The following is a 16,543-nucleotide window of genomic DNA, read 5'->3' on the forward strand; positions in this document are numbered from 1 at the left end:
AATAATTTTATCTTCTGATAATGCTGTTTGATTCGATTATCTTATTAGGAGTTGTGAAATAGTAATATTTTAAGTCTATTGTGTCTTTCATATTTATTAGCTGAAATTCTTCTTTAAGAATCTTCATTAAAAGGAGGCTACTTGGTTGTTTTGGAAAACAACTTGTAAAAGAAAAGCAGAATAAATGCTTAATTCTTTCCTCTATTCATTTTCAAAATAAAAAGTTGGTATGCTATGTTCTACCAATGTGTACTAATGACTTTGAGGAGCACTTTTGTGTTTTTGATTATCATGAACTAATGGACTTTAAAACATTCAACATATTTCAGCTGCAATCATTCTTCCTTCTGATGCGTAAATGTTCTCATGTTTGGCCAATGGAGAACTCTTAACACTGCCTCCTGTATTTGGTTGACCAGTTAGTCCTTGGCACTTCTTGCTTGCTGGCACTAGATGTTCCAGGCTCATCTTGTATATTTTCTGATCCAGACCTGGATTCCAAGGATGCCTGCTTCCCTTTAAAGGAAAATAATGTTGAGAGACCACAATCTAGGTCTAAGTTCAATGCCACTGAGCTGTCATGACATTACTTGTAGAATACTTCAGTGGTCAGACCAAAAATTTCATTATTTTTGAAAAGAAACTGTGATTTTGCACTGACATTTCAATCTATATTACAAGGTTTTTAACTTGTTGATTTTACACTTGCTTCTTCTTTTACCCTAAAAATCTTGGTTTCCTACAACAGTGTTAACATGGCTACATATTTGATTTGTCCTACAGATCCAAAATAATGAACAATGGCAATATTATTACTAATAAACTAAAAGGAAGTTCAGGATTTTTTTGAAGCACTACTTGTCTTTTGACTTCATTCCACCAAGAATGTACAGTCAAAACACTGGGTAAAGGAATTCCTGTCGTGGCTCAGTGTGTTAAGAACCCAACTAGTATCCATGAGAATGTGGTGGGTTCGATCCCTGGCCCCACTCAGTGGGTTAAAGGATTCAGTGTTGCCATGAGCTGTGGTGCAGGTTGCAGATATGCCTCGGATCTGGTGTAGGCCAGCAGCTGCAGCTCCAATTTGACCCCTAGACTGGTAACTTCCATACGTTGTCGGTGTGGCCCTAAAAAGCAAAACAAATAAACAAACAAACAGACTGGGTAAAGTAACCTGACGTAATTCTTTCTTCACTGTCAATATATTACTAACTTGATGTAGCCAGGTTCATTTGTTACACTCTTTTTCAAATTTTAGGGATTGCTTTAATTTTTAAAAACGTTTATTCTATGTGATAATGTTGAACATTTACATAAAACTACACAACCAGGTCCATTTATAGCATTTCCATCTTGCTCCCTCTACCTCATTTACTTCATCCCTTTATAGGTAACCATGCTTATTAGTTTTTATTTTTCTTGCTTTATTAAAAAGAACATAAATACTATTTTGCAGCATGCTTTTATCTCCTAACAATGATACTTGGAAAATGTCACTATAAAGAGATCTTTCTCATCTCTTTTGTTCAAAAGCCCAGTTTTCCACTGTGTGGATGTACAATCATTTAGTTAACCATTTGGGTTACTTTCAATTCCTTGCTCTTATAAACAATGCCCCCAATGAATAACCTTGAATATACAGCATTGATATTTATATAATTATAGGCTCAGTTCCTTGAGATTGTGGCTCAAAGGGTAAACGTACACATTATTTTAATAGATATTGTCAATTCTCCTCCATAAGGATTGTTTCAATTTGTATTCCCTGAGTGCCTGTTTCTTCACTGCCTCATCAAATGGGTTATATTGCTAAATTCAGATTCTCATCAGTCTAACAGGTATAACCATATATGAGTATATTTCCTATGAGTTTATGAGCATGTTTCTCTATGTTTAAAGGCTTTTAAAACTTCTATGAATTGATAGTAAAACAGTGCTCATTTTTCCATCTGGTGGTTGATCTTTAACCTCGCAACTTTTTTTTTTTTTTTTTTTTTTTTTTTTGGTCTTTTTAGGGCTGTGACCATGGCATATGGAAGTTTCCAGGCTAGGGGTGGAACTGAGAGCTGCAGCTGCAGGCCTACACCACAGACACAGTGACGTCAGATCCAAGCCGCAGCTGTGACCTACACCATAGCTCATGGGGCTACCCCAGATTTTTAACCCATGGGAGCAAGGCCAGGGATCAAACCTGCATCCTCACACACACTTAGCTGGGTTTGTAACTGCTGAGCCACAACGGGGTACTCCAGCTCTCAACTTTCTGAAACTTTAATGTATTAGATTATTAGTCCTTTATTTTAAAATAGAAGCTACAAATAGTTTTTCATAGACTGCCATTTGTCTTTCAATTTTTCTAATGGTGCTTTCTTTTTATCACACAGAAGTTATTTTTATACACTGGAATTTATCATTCTCTTACTGTTAACATGATATTCTAGTTGAGATATAAATGATGAAGAGGGGCAAGCAGAGAAACAAGAAGATCCGAAGGCCAAGTAATGCAGGCAAAGTGACTGGCTAGAGTGAAGGTTCAGAACTGAAGTGAGCTTGGTATGTGTCAGAAATAGATGGTGTGACTTGCACACACTAAGCCAGGAAGAGAGGAAAAGGGATTAAAGTCCTGATAGGTACACAGACACAAGATCTTAGCAAAGTCATATAAGTCACGGAAAGAAAATTTAAATTTCGTTCTTCAGGTAATAGAAAACTAAGAGGAAGATTTAAATATAGAGGTAATACCAGTTTTACATTATTCAGTCTAAGCATGAGAACTCCATTTTGGCACACGATAACTTTAAGGTTATGTTAAAGTACATACTATAAAAGTTGTATTTTGAGAGAAAATACATGAACAAATTACAAGGGAAACAAAAACTCAATGAATTGTCACTTGGAAACCATGCAGTGGAAGAGTAGTCAATTTTATATCAAACTATAACAAAAATTCAGGGAGAATATAATGGCTACAAAGAAACTGATTTTTTTTCTTTTTATACTTTATACAGCTAAGTAAGTTAGTGAAGTAATCGTTGGTTTACATGATTATATTTATGGAACTTCTGAATTTAAAGTTCATGGCTTTTTGTGATATTCTTCTTTTTTTTTTTTTTTTTTTTTTGTCTTTTTGCCATTTATTGGGCCGCTCTCGCAGCATATGGAGTTCCCAGGCTAGGGGTCTAATCGGAGCTGTAGCCACCAGCCTACGCCAGAGCCACAGCAACGTGGGATCCGAGCCGCGTCTGCAACCTACACCACAGCTCACAGCAACGCCAGATCCCCAACCCACTGAAACCCGCAACCTCATGGCTCCTAGTCGGATTCGTTAACCATTGCGCCACAATGGGAACTCCAGATATTCTTTAAAAAATAGAAAAAAGAAAAATCTAGCTTAAATATATTGTAACAACTATATTTTTTGACACTCTATAATCTGACTTTATGGAAACAGCTTTGACTAGTCTCTTGATTTTTAAGTGACAAGAGAATCTTCACACAGTTCCTTAAACATACCGGATTTACTCCTGCCTTCTTTGATTTCTGATATTTTTGTCTCTGTTTCTGATTTGTCTTCTGTCTGGAATGCCCTGCACCTGAGGACTTCTGCCCATTCAATTCTCTGTTCAAACTCACCTCTTCAGGGAGGCTTTCCTGACCACCTTATCTAAAAATAACCCTCTCAAGTTACTCTTGATGCCTTGCTTATTGAATCTTTTGTAAAATTAGGGGCACACTGACAGGCATATTTTAAAAAAGTAAAAAATAACTTCTGGAAGTGAAAAAATAATATCTTAGAAACTCAAACAATGATTAGAATAGCTCAAGAGAGAACCAGTGAATTTGAAAATAGTTCTAAGTAAACTAATCAGGGTATAACACAAAAAGATAAAAAAAAGTGGAAGATATGAAAGAGAAGATAAGAGATGTGACATCTAGAATTAGAGGATCCAAAACATGTCTCAGTATATTGTGACAAAATATACAATGGGAGTTATAATACATTGAAAAGATAATGGCTAAAAAAGCACAGCTCAGTTTTAGAAATGAAGAAGTCCCAAACAGAATGAATAAAAGAAATATGCACCCAAACATATCTAAGACAACCTGCAGAACAGTGTGAACAAAACAGAGAGAGAGAGAGAGAGGTGCTAAAATAGAGAGGGTGAAGATTACCTACAAAGGAAAGACTATTTGTTGGGCACTTGCAGCAAAAATAAAAGCCAAGACACTATCATAGTAGCAGTGCTGACAAAATAATAATTGTCAGTCTAGACTTGTTACCCAGAAAAACATCTCTTTTGAAAACAAAGGTTGAAAAAAATACAAGATACTACCAAAAGACTTTTATTAAAAGAATGTCTGATTCCTGAAGAAAATTTGAGATATAAGAACAAATGATGAACAAAGGAAAAAGTCAATTAAGTACATAAATCTAAACAAAAATTAATTATATAATAGTTATAATGTTTGTGATATCATAAGAGAGAAAAAAAGACTGATAAAATGGCTGTATGTGTTAGGGCAAGTAACAAATTAAAATTTTCTTTATATTAACTGTTAACTAAACATTAAAAAATTTCTAGAGTAACTACCAATAAAATAGCAGTAGAGTGTATAACTTCAAAATTAGCAAAGGAAGAATAATAAAATAAGAGCAAAAATGTAATCTAAAAGAAAATAACAAAGGAGGAAAAAAGCTTATAACAAATGGGACAAACAGAAAGCACAAAATAAGATGGTGGAAACAATTACAAGGGTGTTGAGGCTACAAAAGAATAGAGGATGCTATGGGAAAATATAATGAAATTTGGTGTTTATTAATAAGAATGTGTGTGTGTGTGAGCCTGTGCACATCTAATTTAGGAGGCATGGGGGGAGCTTTTCTTAAGCAGTGATGTTTAAAAGGAAGCCTGAAGAAAAACAGAGTAAGACTTATTTAAAAAAAATTAGTGGGGGTATGGAGTGGCTTCCATAGGGGAGGCAAGAGCATGTGTAAATGTTCTGAGGCCAGAGTGTATGACATTCAAGAAACAGAGAAAACCAATATGAGGACTAAAGAGGGATGCAAGATGAGACTGAATAGGTAAGATAGACAGGGTCTGGATCTTGATGAATTCAGGTTTTTAGACTCTATACTAAGGACAATTTGAAGCCACTAAGTCTTAAGCAGATGAGCGGTATGTCTCAATTTGGAATTTTTTAGTATCACCTGTTTCCTCTATCCCTAGAGTCAGAGAAGGTTAGATTGCTAGAGTCATGGATCACCTAGATTCTTCCAGTTTACTAAAATATGGTATCTTCTCAAGCATAGAACATAACATTTTCTTCCGTATGCCTTTAAAAGTTCAGCACAGAAAAACAAGCTGGATAATTTTATTGCCTACATTAGTCGATATAGAAATATCTTCTAAACTGAACTTTAAAAAAAAAACTGTTCAGTATTTTCTTAACAGAGTAACAATGAATTTCATTTTTAAACAGTGTAGTTTATAGTAATTTAAAATACTGAATATCATAAAGTGATACTTGGCTCTCAATTACAATTTAACATCTCAACTGACATCACCTTAACCTCAGCCAAGAAACTAGACTAGGGGTGGCAGCAGCAGCAACAATAAAGGATATTTAATGACAATTTAACATATCACTGAAATTTATATGTTTTATTCAATACAATCTTCCAAATGCTCACTTGAAGGCCAGTTTATATTAGTTTCATCCATAATTCATTTTTTAAAGTTTTATGCAAACTAGGAAATATGATTTCCAAAGTTTAGCCTACTGATAGCAATGTAAAATCTTAAATTTAAAAAAATTTTTAAAGTAAAATTTCCTAAAATTTTTTAACTTAACCTGTTGCCAATTAGCTTAAGAGAAAATGACTCTAAAAATGTTACGTCATCACAATGCAGTGTAATAATTAATGTTCATCATGACACAATGTTCTACATGTTGTTTAAAATAAGAAATTTCACTGCTAAAAAATCATAAATACAATGATCAAGTCTCAATTCCTATTTTAGTTGTCAATAGCATTTGAAAATAGTGAAGATTTTTAATCCAGGAAATGCAATGTCATAAAGTATACACACACACTGGGGATACAAAAGTGAATAGAAAGGTTCCAGCTCCCAAAGGTTGATTACAGTGAGGAAATAAACATGGCAACAAGTACAATGAATTGAGAAATCTATTATAATGAAACTTGAACCAGAATATTCCCGGGACTTCATGGAAGAAAACGATACCAACAAGGCCCCTGAAGTGCTGCTGTTTCATCCCTGCCCACATTTGATCTTGTTTTGTACTAAACTGGTAAATCCTTCATAGTTCTCATAATAATAAGTTACAAATTTCTTCCTCTACTTTGGAATTCAGGAGTTTTTACTTTAAACCCAGATTAAAATTAAAAAAAATTTTTTTTGGACGTGCTAATGTTATTTCTACCTATTTTAAAGGTAGTGCTCCAGGACTAAAAAATGAATGTCATACATTCTCCTAGTTTCTGAGCTCAGGGTATGCAAATCTGCAGAAATAAAAGTGCACAAAGAAATAGTTCTAATATTTGAAATACCTGGCTAGAAAGTACAATGGAGATGTAATTAGAATGGGGGTAAAACAATATTTTCAGTCAAGAGTTTGTAGAAGAGAGGGCAAGGAAAATGAGAAGTATGAAAATTGATTTATGAAGAACAGTAACAGAAGCTGTAAAGGTCTGCATGGAAAAGAGATGTTTAGAGATACAAAACAGTTTCAACAAATACATACATATATACATATACATAGCACTAGTAAGTAAAATGAAAAATTTCCTCATTTTATTGCAGGTGGGAAAGAAACCCCAAAATCCTAAAGGTTAGCATGGAAAAGAGAAGTTGTGGAGATATGATAATTTCTACAAATATTTACAGTACTATTAAGTCAAATATTGTTTCAGATGGAAAAAATATAAAATGCAGGGTTAACGTTTTAGAGATATGAGCTTAATTATCACAGCTGTCAAAGATTTTTTTTGTAAGTACTTACTGTCAAGCAGAGGTTGAATTATCATCTCTTATGATAGAATAAAAGAACCCAATATTGGGATGAAAACTGGGTAGGCTATTCTGTTGAGCAGCTTTTTCTCTGCTTATTTGGCTATTTTATCTTCTGATATCTGTTTTCTCCTATTTTTCTATAGAGTTGTGTTTTCCTCACTGGCTATAGTTTTGTTTGGTTAGTTACATCAGTTATACATACTGTCTCCAAATTTGAGGCTTGAACTTTCACTCTTGACAGTGTTTTCCAAAATACTTAAGTTTTACATTTTAGTACAGTCAAATTTACACAATTGTATGGATTGTTATTTCTGCGTCTTAAGAAATTCTTTTTTATTTTAAATTAAGATATAATCTTTTATCATTTCTAACTTTTAGCTTTGCTTTTAACATCTTGACCTCTAATTTAACTGAAATTACTTTTGTGAATGGTGTGAGGTAGGGATTTATTTCCCCCGCTCCACATGGGTAACCAATTGCCCTGGAGTTATTTACTGAATAGGCTATCATCCTAGTGATTTAATACGACATATCTCTGTCTTGTACCAAGATGCCAGTGGTGTTTGGAGAGTTTCTGGGCTTGCTAATCTATCCTAGTGTTTTGTTTATGTTCATAGCACCTTGTATGGAGTATTATACTAAGTCTTGATCTGTTTTAGAGAAGTCCGTCACTATCTTGACTTGGTAATTCCTGGCTCTTTAAGTTTTAGGTCATAAGTTTTTGCTCATAAATTTTAGGATTGGCGAGTAATTTTTCAATAAACTTAATCAAAATTTTGACTGGAATGACACTGAATTTTTAAGTACATTAAGATGAATTGCTCTCTTTTAGAGTCTTCGCATTAATTTAAAATATAATCACTCATTTTAGGAGTCCTCTTTTATTCTTTTAGGAGTCCTTCAATAAAGTTTTATAATGTTCTCTGTAAGATCTTTTTTTTAGGGCCACACCTGTGGCATATGGAGGTTCCCAGGCTAGGAGTCTAATTGGAGCTGTAGACGCCAGCCTACACCACAGCCACACCAGATCCGAGCCACGTCTGCAACATGTACCACAGCTCATGGCAATGCCAGACCCTTGACCCACTAAGTGAGGCCAGGGATCGAACCCACAACCTCATGATTCCTAGTTGGATTCGTTTCCCCTGCGCCACAAGGGTAACTCCTCCATAAGATCTTAAACAGTTTATTAGTTTCATTCTTAGCTGTTTTAATGTTTTTCCTGCTTTTGTTGCTATGGTAGAAGAGATTTTTCTAAAATTGGATTTTCTTTTTTCTTACTTATTTAGGGCTGCACCTGTGGCATATGGAAGTTCCCAGGCTAGGGGTCCAATAGGAGCTGCAGCTACCGGCTTACACCACAGCCACAGCAACGTGTCTGTGACCTACACCACAGCTCACAGCAATGCCAGATCCTTAACCACTGAGTGAGGCCAGGGATCGAACCAGCATCCTCATGGATACCAGATTCCTAACCTGCTGAGCCACGATGGGAACTCCCTAAAAATGTGATTTTCTAATCAGTTGTAATACCTACTAATCTTGTAAGTAGGACCTTTTCTGAACTCTTTCATCAGTTCTAAAACCTTAGGTATATACACAACCATAATGTTCATAAGCAACCACAATTTTGCTCATTCTTTCCTTATAGCCTGTTGCTTATTATGTTTTCATATTCCTTTTTTTTCCATCATGTTATTACATGAGTCAAGACCTCTCATAAAACGTTGAAAATTGGTTATATTGTGCATTTTGGTCATGTCTATTACTTTATTTAACATTTTTTTTTTCTTAATTTTATGGCCACATCTGCAGCATATGGAAGTTCCTGGGCCAGGGACTGAACCCGAGCCACAGCTGCAAACTATGCTACAGGTGCGCCAGATCCTTTAACTCACTGCACTGGGCCTCCACAGTGAACCGAGCTACTGCAGTTGGATTCTTAACTCACTACACTTTAGTGAGAACTTTATTACTCTAAATCATTAAGTTATAATGTCCCTGGTAGCAGAAGTGCTCATCTATTCTTGGTGTGAAAAGCATTTTTTTAATCACAGATGCGTCAGCTTCCGTAAATTTCTTCCGTATCTACTAGGATGTTATAGTTTTATTTGGTAATGTGGAAAATCATAAAGGTTTTTCAAATGCAGAATCAACTGTGCCTTCCTAGTCATTATTTATAATGTTTTTATACGTCACAATATTCAGTTAGCTAATATTTATTTAGAATTTTTGCACTTAGGTTTGTAAATAAGACTAGTTTGCAACTTGTTTTTTCTTTTGCTATGTGTGCCTCATTTTGGTATCAAGATTATAGCAATATTTTTCTCTTTTCTATTCTTTAAAATAGTAAAATATATGATTTATTTGTTGCTTTAAGGTTATATTAAGTTATAATTTGGGATTAATAACTTTAATTTTACATACTTATAGGCTCAACAATCCATAAACTATTCACATTATTTATGGTTATTAGATTATTGGATTTACAGATTACATCATCTAATTTGAATAAAATAACACAAAATGAACAAATGACTTAAATGAGTACTGCTGCAAAATTATAAAGTGAGAATAACATGAAAAATGTAATCACTAGCAAATAATTAACAAAGGCAGAACTAATCCTGTGACTACAAGTATGAGCACATTATTAATCCAACTATAAGGTAAGAACAGAGAAGTCAGTCCAAAAATACCTTTAGTTCTTAAGAAACCATTTGAAATAAGGGTTTATACCTTGTACTATTACTAATGAAACACTCCAAAGACTACAGTGTGGACTGTATAAAATAGTGGGGATGAAATCACCATATTTAGCAAGACATTTAAAAATTGTTTAGGAGGTCCCATCGTGGCTCAGCAGTAACGAACCCGACTTGTATCCATGAGGATGTGGGTTTGATCCCTGGCTTCGCTCAGTGGGTTAAGTATCCAGTGTTGCTGTGAGCTTTGTGGTGTATAAGTCACAGATGTGGCTCAGACCCCATGTTGCTGTGGCTGCAGCTTAGGCTGGAAGCTACAGCTCTGATTTGACTCCTAGCCTGGGAACTTCGATATGCCGCAGGTGCAGCTCTAAAAAGACCAAAAAAAAAAAAAAAAAAAAAAAAAAATTTGTTTATAACATCTTTATTTCAACTTTAAAATTTTTAATCTGTGGAAAGATTAGTACATATAAGGTACTGGTATGTATACAACATACACACACACACATGCGCACATATTCAAATGCATTAAAGGTTATGTGCTTCATTAAAAAAAAACAAGTAGGCAAAGTGCACAAGTAGAGTACGCAAGTAGGCAAAGTGAAAGGCTACCAATCTACCAGAGCAGAATAGTTTTCTAAAAAACAGTCTGACTTTGGAGTTCCTGTCATGGCACAGTGGTTAGTGAATCGCACTAGGAATCATGAGGTTGTGGGTTCGATCCCAGGCCTTGCTCAGCGGGTTAAGGACCCGGTGTTGCCGTGAGCTGTGGTGTAGGTCGCAGACGGGCTCGGATCCCGCGTTGCTATGGCTCTGGCGTAGGCCAGCGGCTACAGCTCCGATTAGACCCCCAGCCTGGGAACCTCCATATGCCACGGGAGCAGCCTTAGAAAAGGCAAAAAGACAAAAAAAAAAAAAAAGTAATAATAATAAAATAAAATAAAAAAACAGTCTGACTTTATTATTCTCTGCTTAAAATAATCTAACAGTTTTCTAAGCAAAGCAGATCCTAAGAAAAGTAAAAAAATCCTTAATATTTACCACATGGCTTTCTCACAATTTTTTCCTTACCTATTTCCTTACCATTCTCCCCCCTGGTCACTACACTACAAGTCAGACTGAACTAAATAAATGATTCCCATCCTGCCTAAGAACACTGAAATCTCATGTGACAAAAAGTCATCCCTCAAAATTAAAATCCTCAAGAAGACTATTTAAAGTACAGATTTATATTCACCATCATTACTTCTTTCCACATAAGAATGTTTACATAAATTATTTGTATACTTTGTCTAGAATATCACAATAATTTAAATAATAAGTACATTACTCATTTCTATATATACTTGGGTCTGCCTTATCACTTAAGTTCACAGAGTCACAGAAAGTAAGGTCTGGAAATTTATTTTTAAAATGTCATCCATTTCAACCACTCATCTGATGCTTTTGAATACTTCTAATATAAGGGAAGTATTTACCCCCTTCTCCTTTGAAAAAATATCTGATCCTTAGAAATATTCTTTCTTATACGGACCTGAAATCTCTTTCCACTTAACTTCTAGCTTGTGATCCTAATTCTACTCATTGGGCCATTCAGAGAAAGCGCAGTCCTACTTTAGTGTAAACAGCCATACAAATGTTTATAGATAACTACCAGGCTTCTCTTCTGTGGTGGTAAGGAAAGGAAGGTAAAGTGTATAGAGAGTCTAGTGATTGAGTATCTTTTATGAGTAGGTTATTTTACATTTATTTTTTTAATTTTTTAAATTTTTTTGGTGGTTACTTTACATTTAAACTTCATATTGTTCCAATGCATTTGTTATTATTACTGCCCAATAACAAATGGGGAAATTAAAGCTCTGATAGGTAAAGTTAACTGTTAATTTTAACTACAAGTCCCTTGCAGATACCAAAACCTGTTTCAGTCTCTCTAGAACACTGAACTGCCTCCCACAAAGAAGAGATATAAAAAAGTAAAAAAAAAAAAAAAAGCAAGACAAACAATAAAAATTCTAAAAACCCTATGTTTTCTATGTTATAAAATTCAATGTATTGATATACTTTTGACCTTAAGCTCTATATCATAATTGTCTTGCACATTTCTTTGTGCCTTTTTTTGTTTGTTTTTGCTTTTTAGGGCTGCACCCGTGGCATAGGGAAATTCCCAGGCTAGGGGTTCAATTGGAGCTGCAGCTGCTGGCCTACGCCACAGCCACAGCAATGCAGGATCCAAGCTGCATCTGCGACCTACACCACAGCTGATGGCAACGCTGGATCCCCGACCCACTAAGCAAGGCCAGGGATTGAACCTGCATCCTCATGGATGCTAGCTGGATTCATTTCCGTTGCACCACAATGGGAACTCCCTCCTTGTGTCTGATAACCCATCTAATTATTATCTTTTTTTTTTTTTTTTTTTTTTTTGTCTTTTGTCTTTTGTTGTTGTTGTTGTTGTTGCTATTTCTTGGGCCGCTCCTGCGGCATATGGAGGTTCCCAGGCTAGGGGTTAAATTGGAGCTGTAGCCACCGGCCTACGCCAGAGCCACAGCAACGCGGGATCCGAGCCGCGTCTGCAACCTACACCACAGCTCACGGCAACGCCGGATCGTTAACCCACTGAGCAAGGGCAGGGACCAAACCCGCAACCTCATGGTTCCTAGTCGGATTCGTTAACCACTGCGCCACGACGGGAACTCCTAATTATTATCTTAATATTTTTCAGATCTTTCTACATAAATTAACTCATACAACCTAAAATGAGGGATGCAGAAAGAAAAAAAGTATTTCCATATTTCAGCACTTTACATATCTGTCTTACATACTGAAAAGATTATCTTCTTCAAACATTGATTAGTGTACTCCTCTTCAGAGTCCTAAACACCACACTGCCTTCTGCAATCAAACCTAACGTTGATATTTTTCTGGTCCGAAGGACTGACAACACTATCTCCAACTTGCATTAATAAAAGCTACTTGTTCTCTCTTCTCTAAGCAAACACTTGTTTGGCATCCTCCACAAGCACATTAAGGCTCTTCCCTTCTTTCCTTTGAGAATCACAGATTTTCCTTCAATAACAATTAGATAAAACCAACACAGCTTCACCATTCATGCTTCTTATGAAAAATATACAGTTAATTACATGATTACATTATTATTTATCATATGTATTAGCTCTCTCTTTCCCTAGTTACAGCACAAAGATAAATAATTTATTTTGTACTTTTCACCTACGTGCAAAAAGCTGAACAGCAAGTACCTGATGAATGTTCTCAGTGCTACATTATAAAATATTTTAAAATCACATACATCTTTTTATTTGCATACTTTGCTTTCAGGTTGCTTTTCAGAAAGCTCTCCACCATACACTTTATTGTGAAAAGAGGCTGAGAGGAACTCTCATTTTCTCTTTTATAAACAAAGTCAAATTCAATACAAAAGCTCTAAATTAGAACTTATTTCTAGTCCATACTACTCAGGCTAATTACAAGTGACATTGCTTCTAAAATAAATTTCTCTGTGACTATAAGGCTATTCACATATTTAAGAATATTAAAACATAAAATCACATCACACACATGTACACGTGCACAGATCTTACCTTGCTGAGTATTTTGTTCTTGCATTCGATTCACAGTGAGGTCTAAGGGGCCTTCCTGCTCTTCCTGAAGGGAGTTTTCTGCTTGATTCATTTGGATATTTTTACATATTAGACTTGGTCCAATGGAACCATTTCTATTCTCTTGAATTTTACCACTTTTTGAAATATACTCAATTGCAAACTGACGTATCATCTTTTTCATTAATTCCTGAGCAACTAGGGGAATGTTAGGATCACAGTTCTGAGGAAGATCTAGGGAAAAAATAAATATAATAAGAATTAAAAAATAGAATGTAAAACACCAATGTTTAAATTTATCTTATTTTTATTACAGATTAATGACTTAGAAGTCTCTTGGAGTTACTCTATAATTGCCAACGGTTTCTTAGACTTAGCAAGAGAAACCCTGTACATTTAATCAGTATTATATCAAACTTAAGATATTTAATTACTTCTTAAAAATAAATATTTTCAATCCTAAACTAAAATATAAAGAATTAGACATAAAAGCAGACGGTTTATTTTTAGAGTTTTAATTCAAATGTATTTTATTAAAACACTTAGTGTTGTAAACATAAACTGTTAAGTAACCAGGCAATTTTCAACCTAAAAGAGTAGGAACACACATTAACTATTTTAAAAAGCCTAAATTCCACAGCTGTTTATTATGAATTGTTAGTAATCTGCCATATTTTCCTTCTTTTTACTTTTTTCGGTTTGCAGAATTACTAAAAGTAAATTGAAGAATTATGGTATTTTACTCTTAAATATTTCAGCACATACCTACTAAGATCCCCCTATAAAAATGGTAATAGCACTACTGAGGATCTTCCCTCTCCCCCTTTCTTTTTTGGCAGCCCCACAGCATATGGAATTCCTGGGCCAGGGATTAGATCCAAGCCACATCTGTGGCAACGACAGATCCTTTAACCCACTGTGCCGGGTGGGGATGGAACCTGCATCCTGGCACTGCAGAGGCGCCATGGATCCCATGCCACAGTGGGAACTTGTTACTGAGGGTCTTTTCTGATACTGAGTGGTGGTGGTAACTTTTTCACACACATATGTCTGGCCTCACTGCAATGCTCTTATTTACTCTGCTCCTTCACAGTTAGAATAATTAGTGAACTGGGAAGGATGACTAAACATACTTGGTTAGGCTCCATACTCCTACCTACTAGAAGTAAACCTACTTCTAGAGATATTACTTCTTTGCTCCTTAAATGCCTCAACTCTTATCCACACAGATCAGTCTTATGAAAATAGGCCTGTTCTATTCCAGGGCTATCTGAGACAGAAGGGTTAAATCTCCTAAGTTTTCGGGTTCAGTATTAGCTACAGCACTTATCTAACAGGTCTGAAGACAAGTCCTCCAACTAGCATCTAGTTTCATTGATCTATGATTCTAAAAACGCAAGAAGGATAGAAAACATACTATTGAGAGGTGAGGAAAGGCAACAAACTACTTCCACCATGATTATCACTGCATTTGGTAGGAAAATGTGACCTGGGCCAACATGAATCTGTTTATAGTCCTGCAGAGATATCAATATATTTGATCACAGGGTGTTGTTTTTGACCAGCTGGAGACGTTACATGATAAGTTCTCTCCATTATACTGCCACTTCCAAAAAAAAAAAGAATTCTGAATTCTGAAAAAAACATCTGTGGGACTAAAAAAAAAAGTAGTGTCTTAGCTCTCATACTTATTCTTTGTTTAGAACTCAGCAGAGAGACTCTGTTCTTGACTTGGCTATATAACTGACCCTTGAACAACACGGGTTTGAAATGTGGAGGTACACTTAGACACTTAGACATGGATTTTTTTTTTCCCAATAAATATGTACTAAGTACTACACAATCTATGGTAGGTTGAATCTGAGGATGTGGAACCCCAAATATGAAGGGCCCCTGTAAAGTCAGTCTCAGATTTTTGACTGTGCAAAGGGTCAGTGCCCCAACCCCCACTTGTAACAGGTCAACTGTATATCATATCCCTGTAGCTGATTTATTTTATAACTGGAGGTTATACCTCTTAATCCCTCTCATTTATTTTGTCCCCCAACACCCCTCTCCTCTAGCAACCACCTGTTTTGTTCTCTGTAACTGAGCTTCAATTTACTTTAGTTTGATTGTCTTGTTTCTTAGATTCTACATATAAGTGAGAATATATACCATAAGGAATATGGTCATTAATACTGCAATAACTTTGTATGGGGGTAGATGGCTACTAGACTTACTGTGGTGATCATTTCACCATGTAGGCAAATGTCAAAGCAATCTGTAGTACACCTGAAACTAAAATAATATTGTACATCAACTATTTTAATAAAAAACAAAGACTTGGCTACAGATTGGAATCTTAGTCATCCTTATGAATGTAAGCTAGTTCCACATCCCTTCCATGTTTGAGTTTCTCTGTTCATAAAAATGGAAATGATAATAAAACCTTAGAAATCATAACAGTTCACTTGATATTTTAAAGTTATATAAGTAATTAAAATACTGAACTCCTGTACTTGGCATTTTAATAGCTGACATTTACTATCTTCTTATCTTAGGTTATAGTGACAATAACAAGAGAACAAAAAGATACAAGCTGAGCAGTTAAATATTCTTTAATTCATAAAATGCCAAATAAGTAAAAATATTAACTAGATTAATAAAAAATTATTAACTAGCTGGGAAAATACAAAGGACAAAATTTCTAAGTCCATGTAACATATTTTGTAACCTAGATTTATAGCAAAAAAAGAAATTTCCATGTTACATAAAAGGATTCCCAATTTATATCAATTTTTTTTTTTTGATTACTACCTCTAGGAATCTTGGAAGGCTTCTGTGAACATTCTTGCCCACCTTTTTTCAAAACTAATCTTGCTTGGCATTCATTATGTGTTAAAAGGACATGCCAGATTTACTTCTAGGCATTTTGGTTAACTGTCCTAAAATTTACTGGCTAATGCCACCTTATAGATTCAAAATGATTTATTAAAAAAGGACCAGACTCACATCATACAACTAGGGTTATACTTTAGAGTTGCATTTAGAGCTAAGTTTAAAGTGGAATAATAATGCTACTTTGTTCTATTCATCTACTCACTTTGTTTATATTGAGAATAAGTCTATGTGTGAGACAAAGGACTTTCCAACAAACAAACAAGGTTAAAAAAAAAAAAAAGACAAAGAAAATGCTGTTCAG

The 16,543-nt window shown here is 35.0% G+C and overlaps 1 protein-coding gene across 12 annotated transcripts in view; it reads right to left on the bottom strand.

Annotated features, from left to right (window-relative positions):
- LCORL (ligand dependent nuclear receptor corepressor like) overlaps positions 1-16,543 on the bottom strand; it is a 162,493-nt gene that overhangs the window by 42,620 nt on the left and 103,330 nt on the right. For all 12 annotated transcript variants that reach the window (XR_002346349.1, XM_021100303.1, XM_021100296.1 and 9 more), the window contains one exon: positions 13,342-13,593. Coding sequence is in view for 11 of the 12 variants with exons in the window: in XM_021100303.1 (XP_020955962.1) it covers positions 13,342-13,593 (252 nt within the window). In the remaining variant the exon portion in view is untranslated. The remainder of the gene's footprint in view (positions 1-13,341; positions 13,594-16,543) is intronic.

This window comes from Sus scrofa, chromosome 8 (genome assembly GCF_000003025.6).
Source record: "Sus scrofa isolate TJ Tabasco breed Duroc chromosome 8, Sscrofa11.1, whole genome shotgun sequence".
In the NCBI taxonomy this organism is placed as follows: domain Eukaryota; kingdom Metazoa; phylum Chordata; class Mammalia; order Artiodactyla; family Suidae; genus Sus; species Sus scrofa.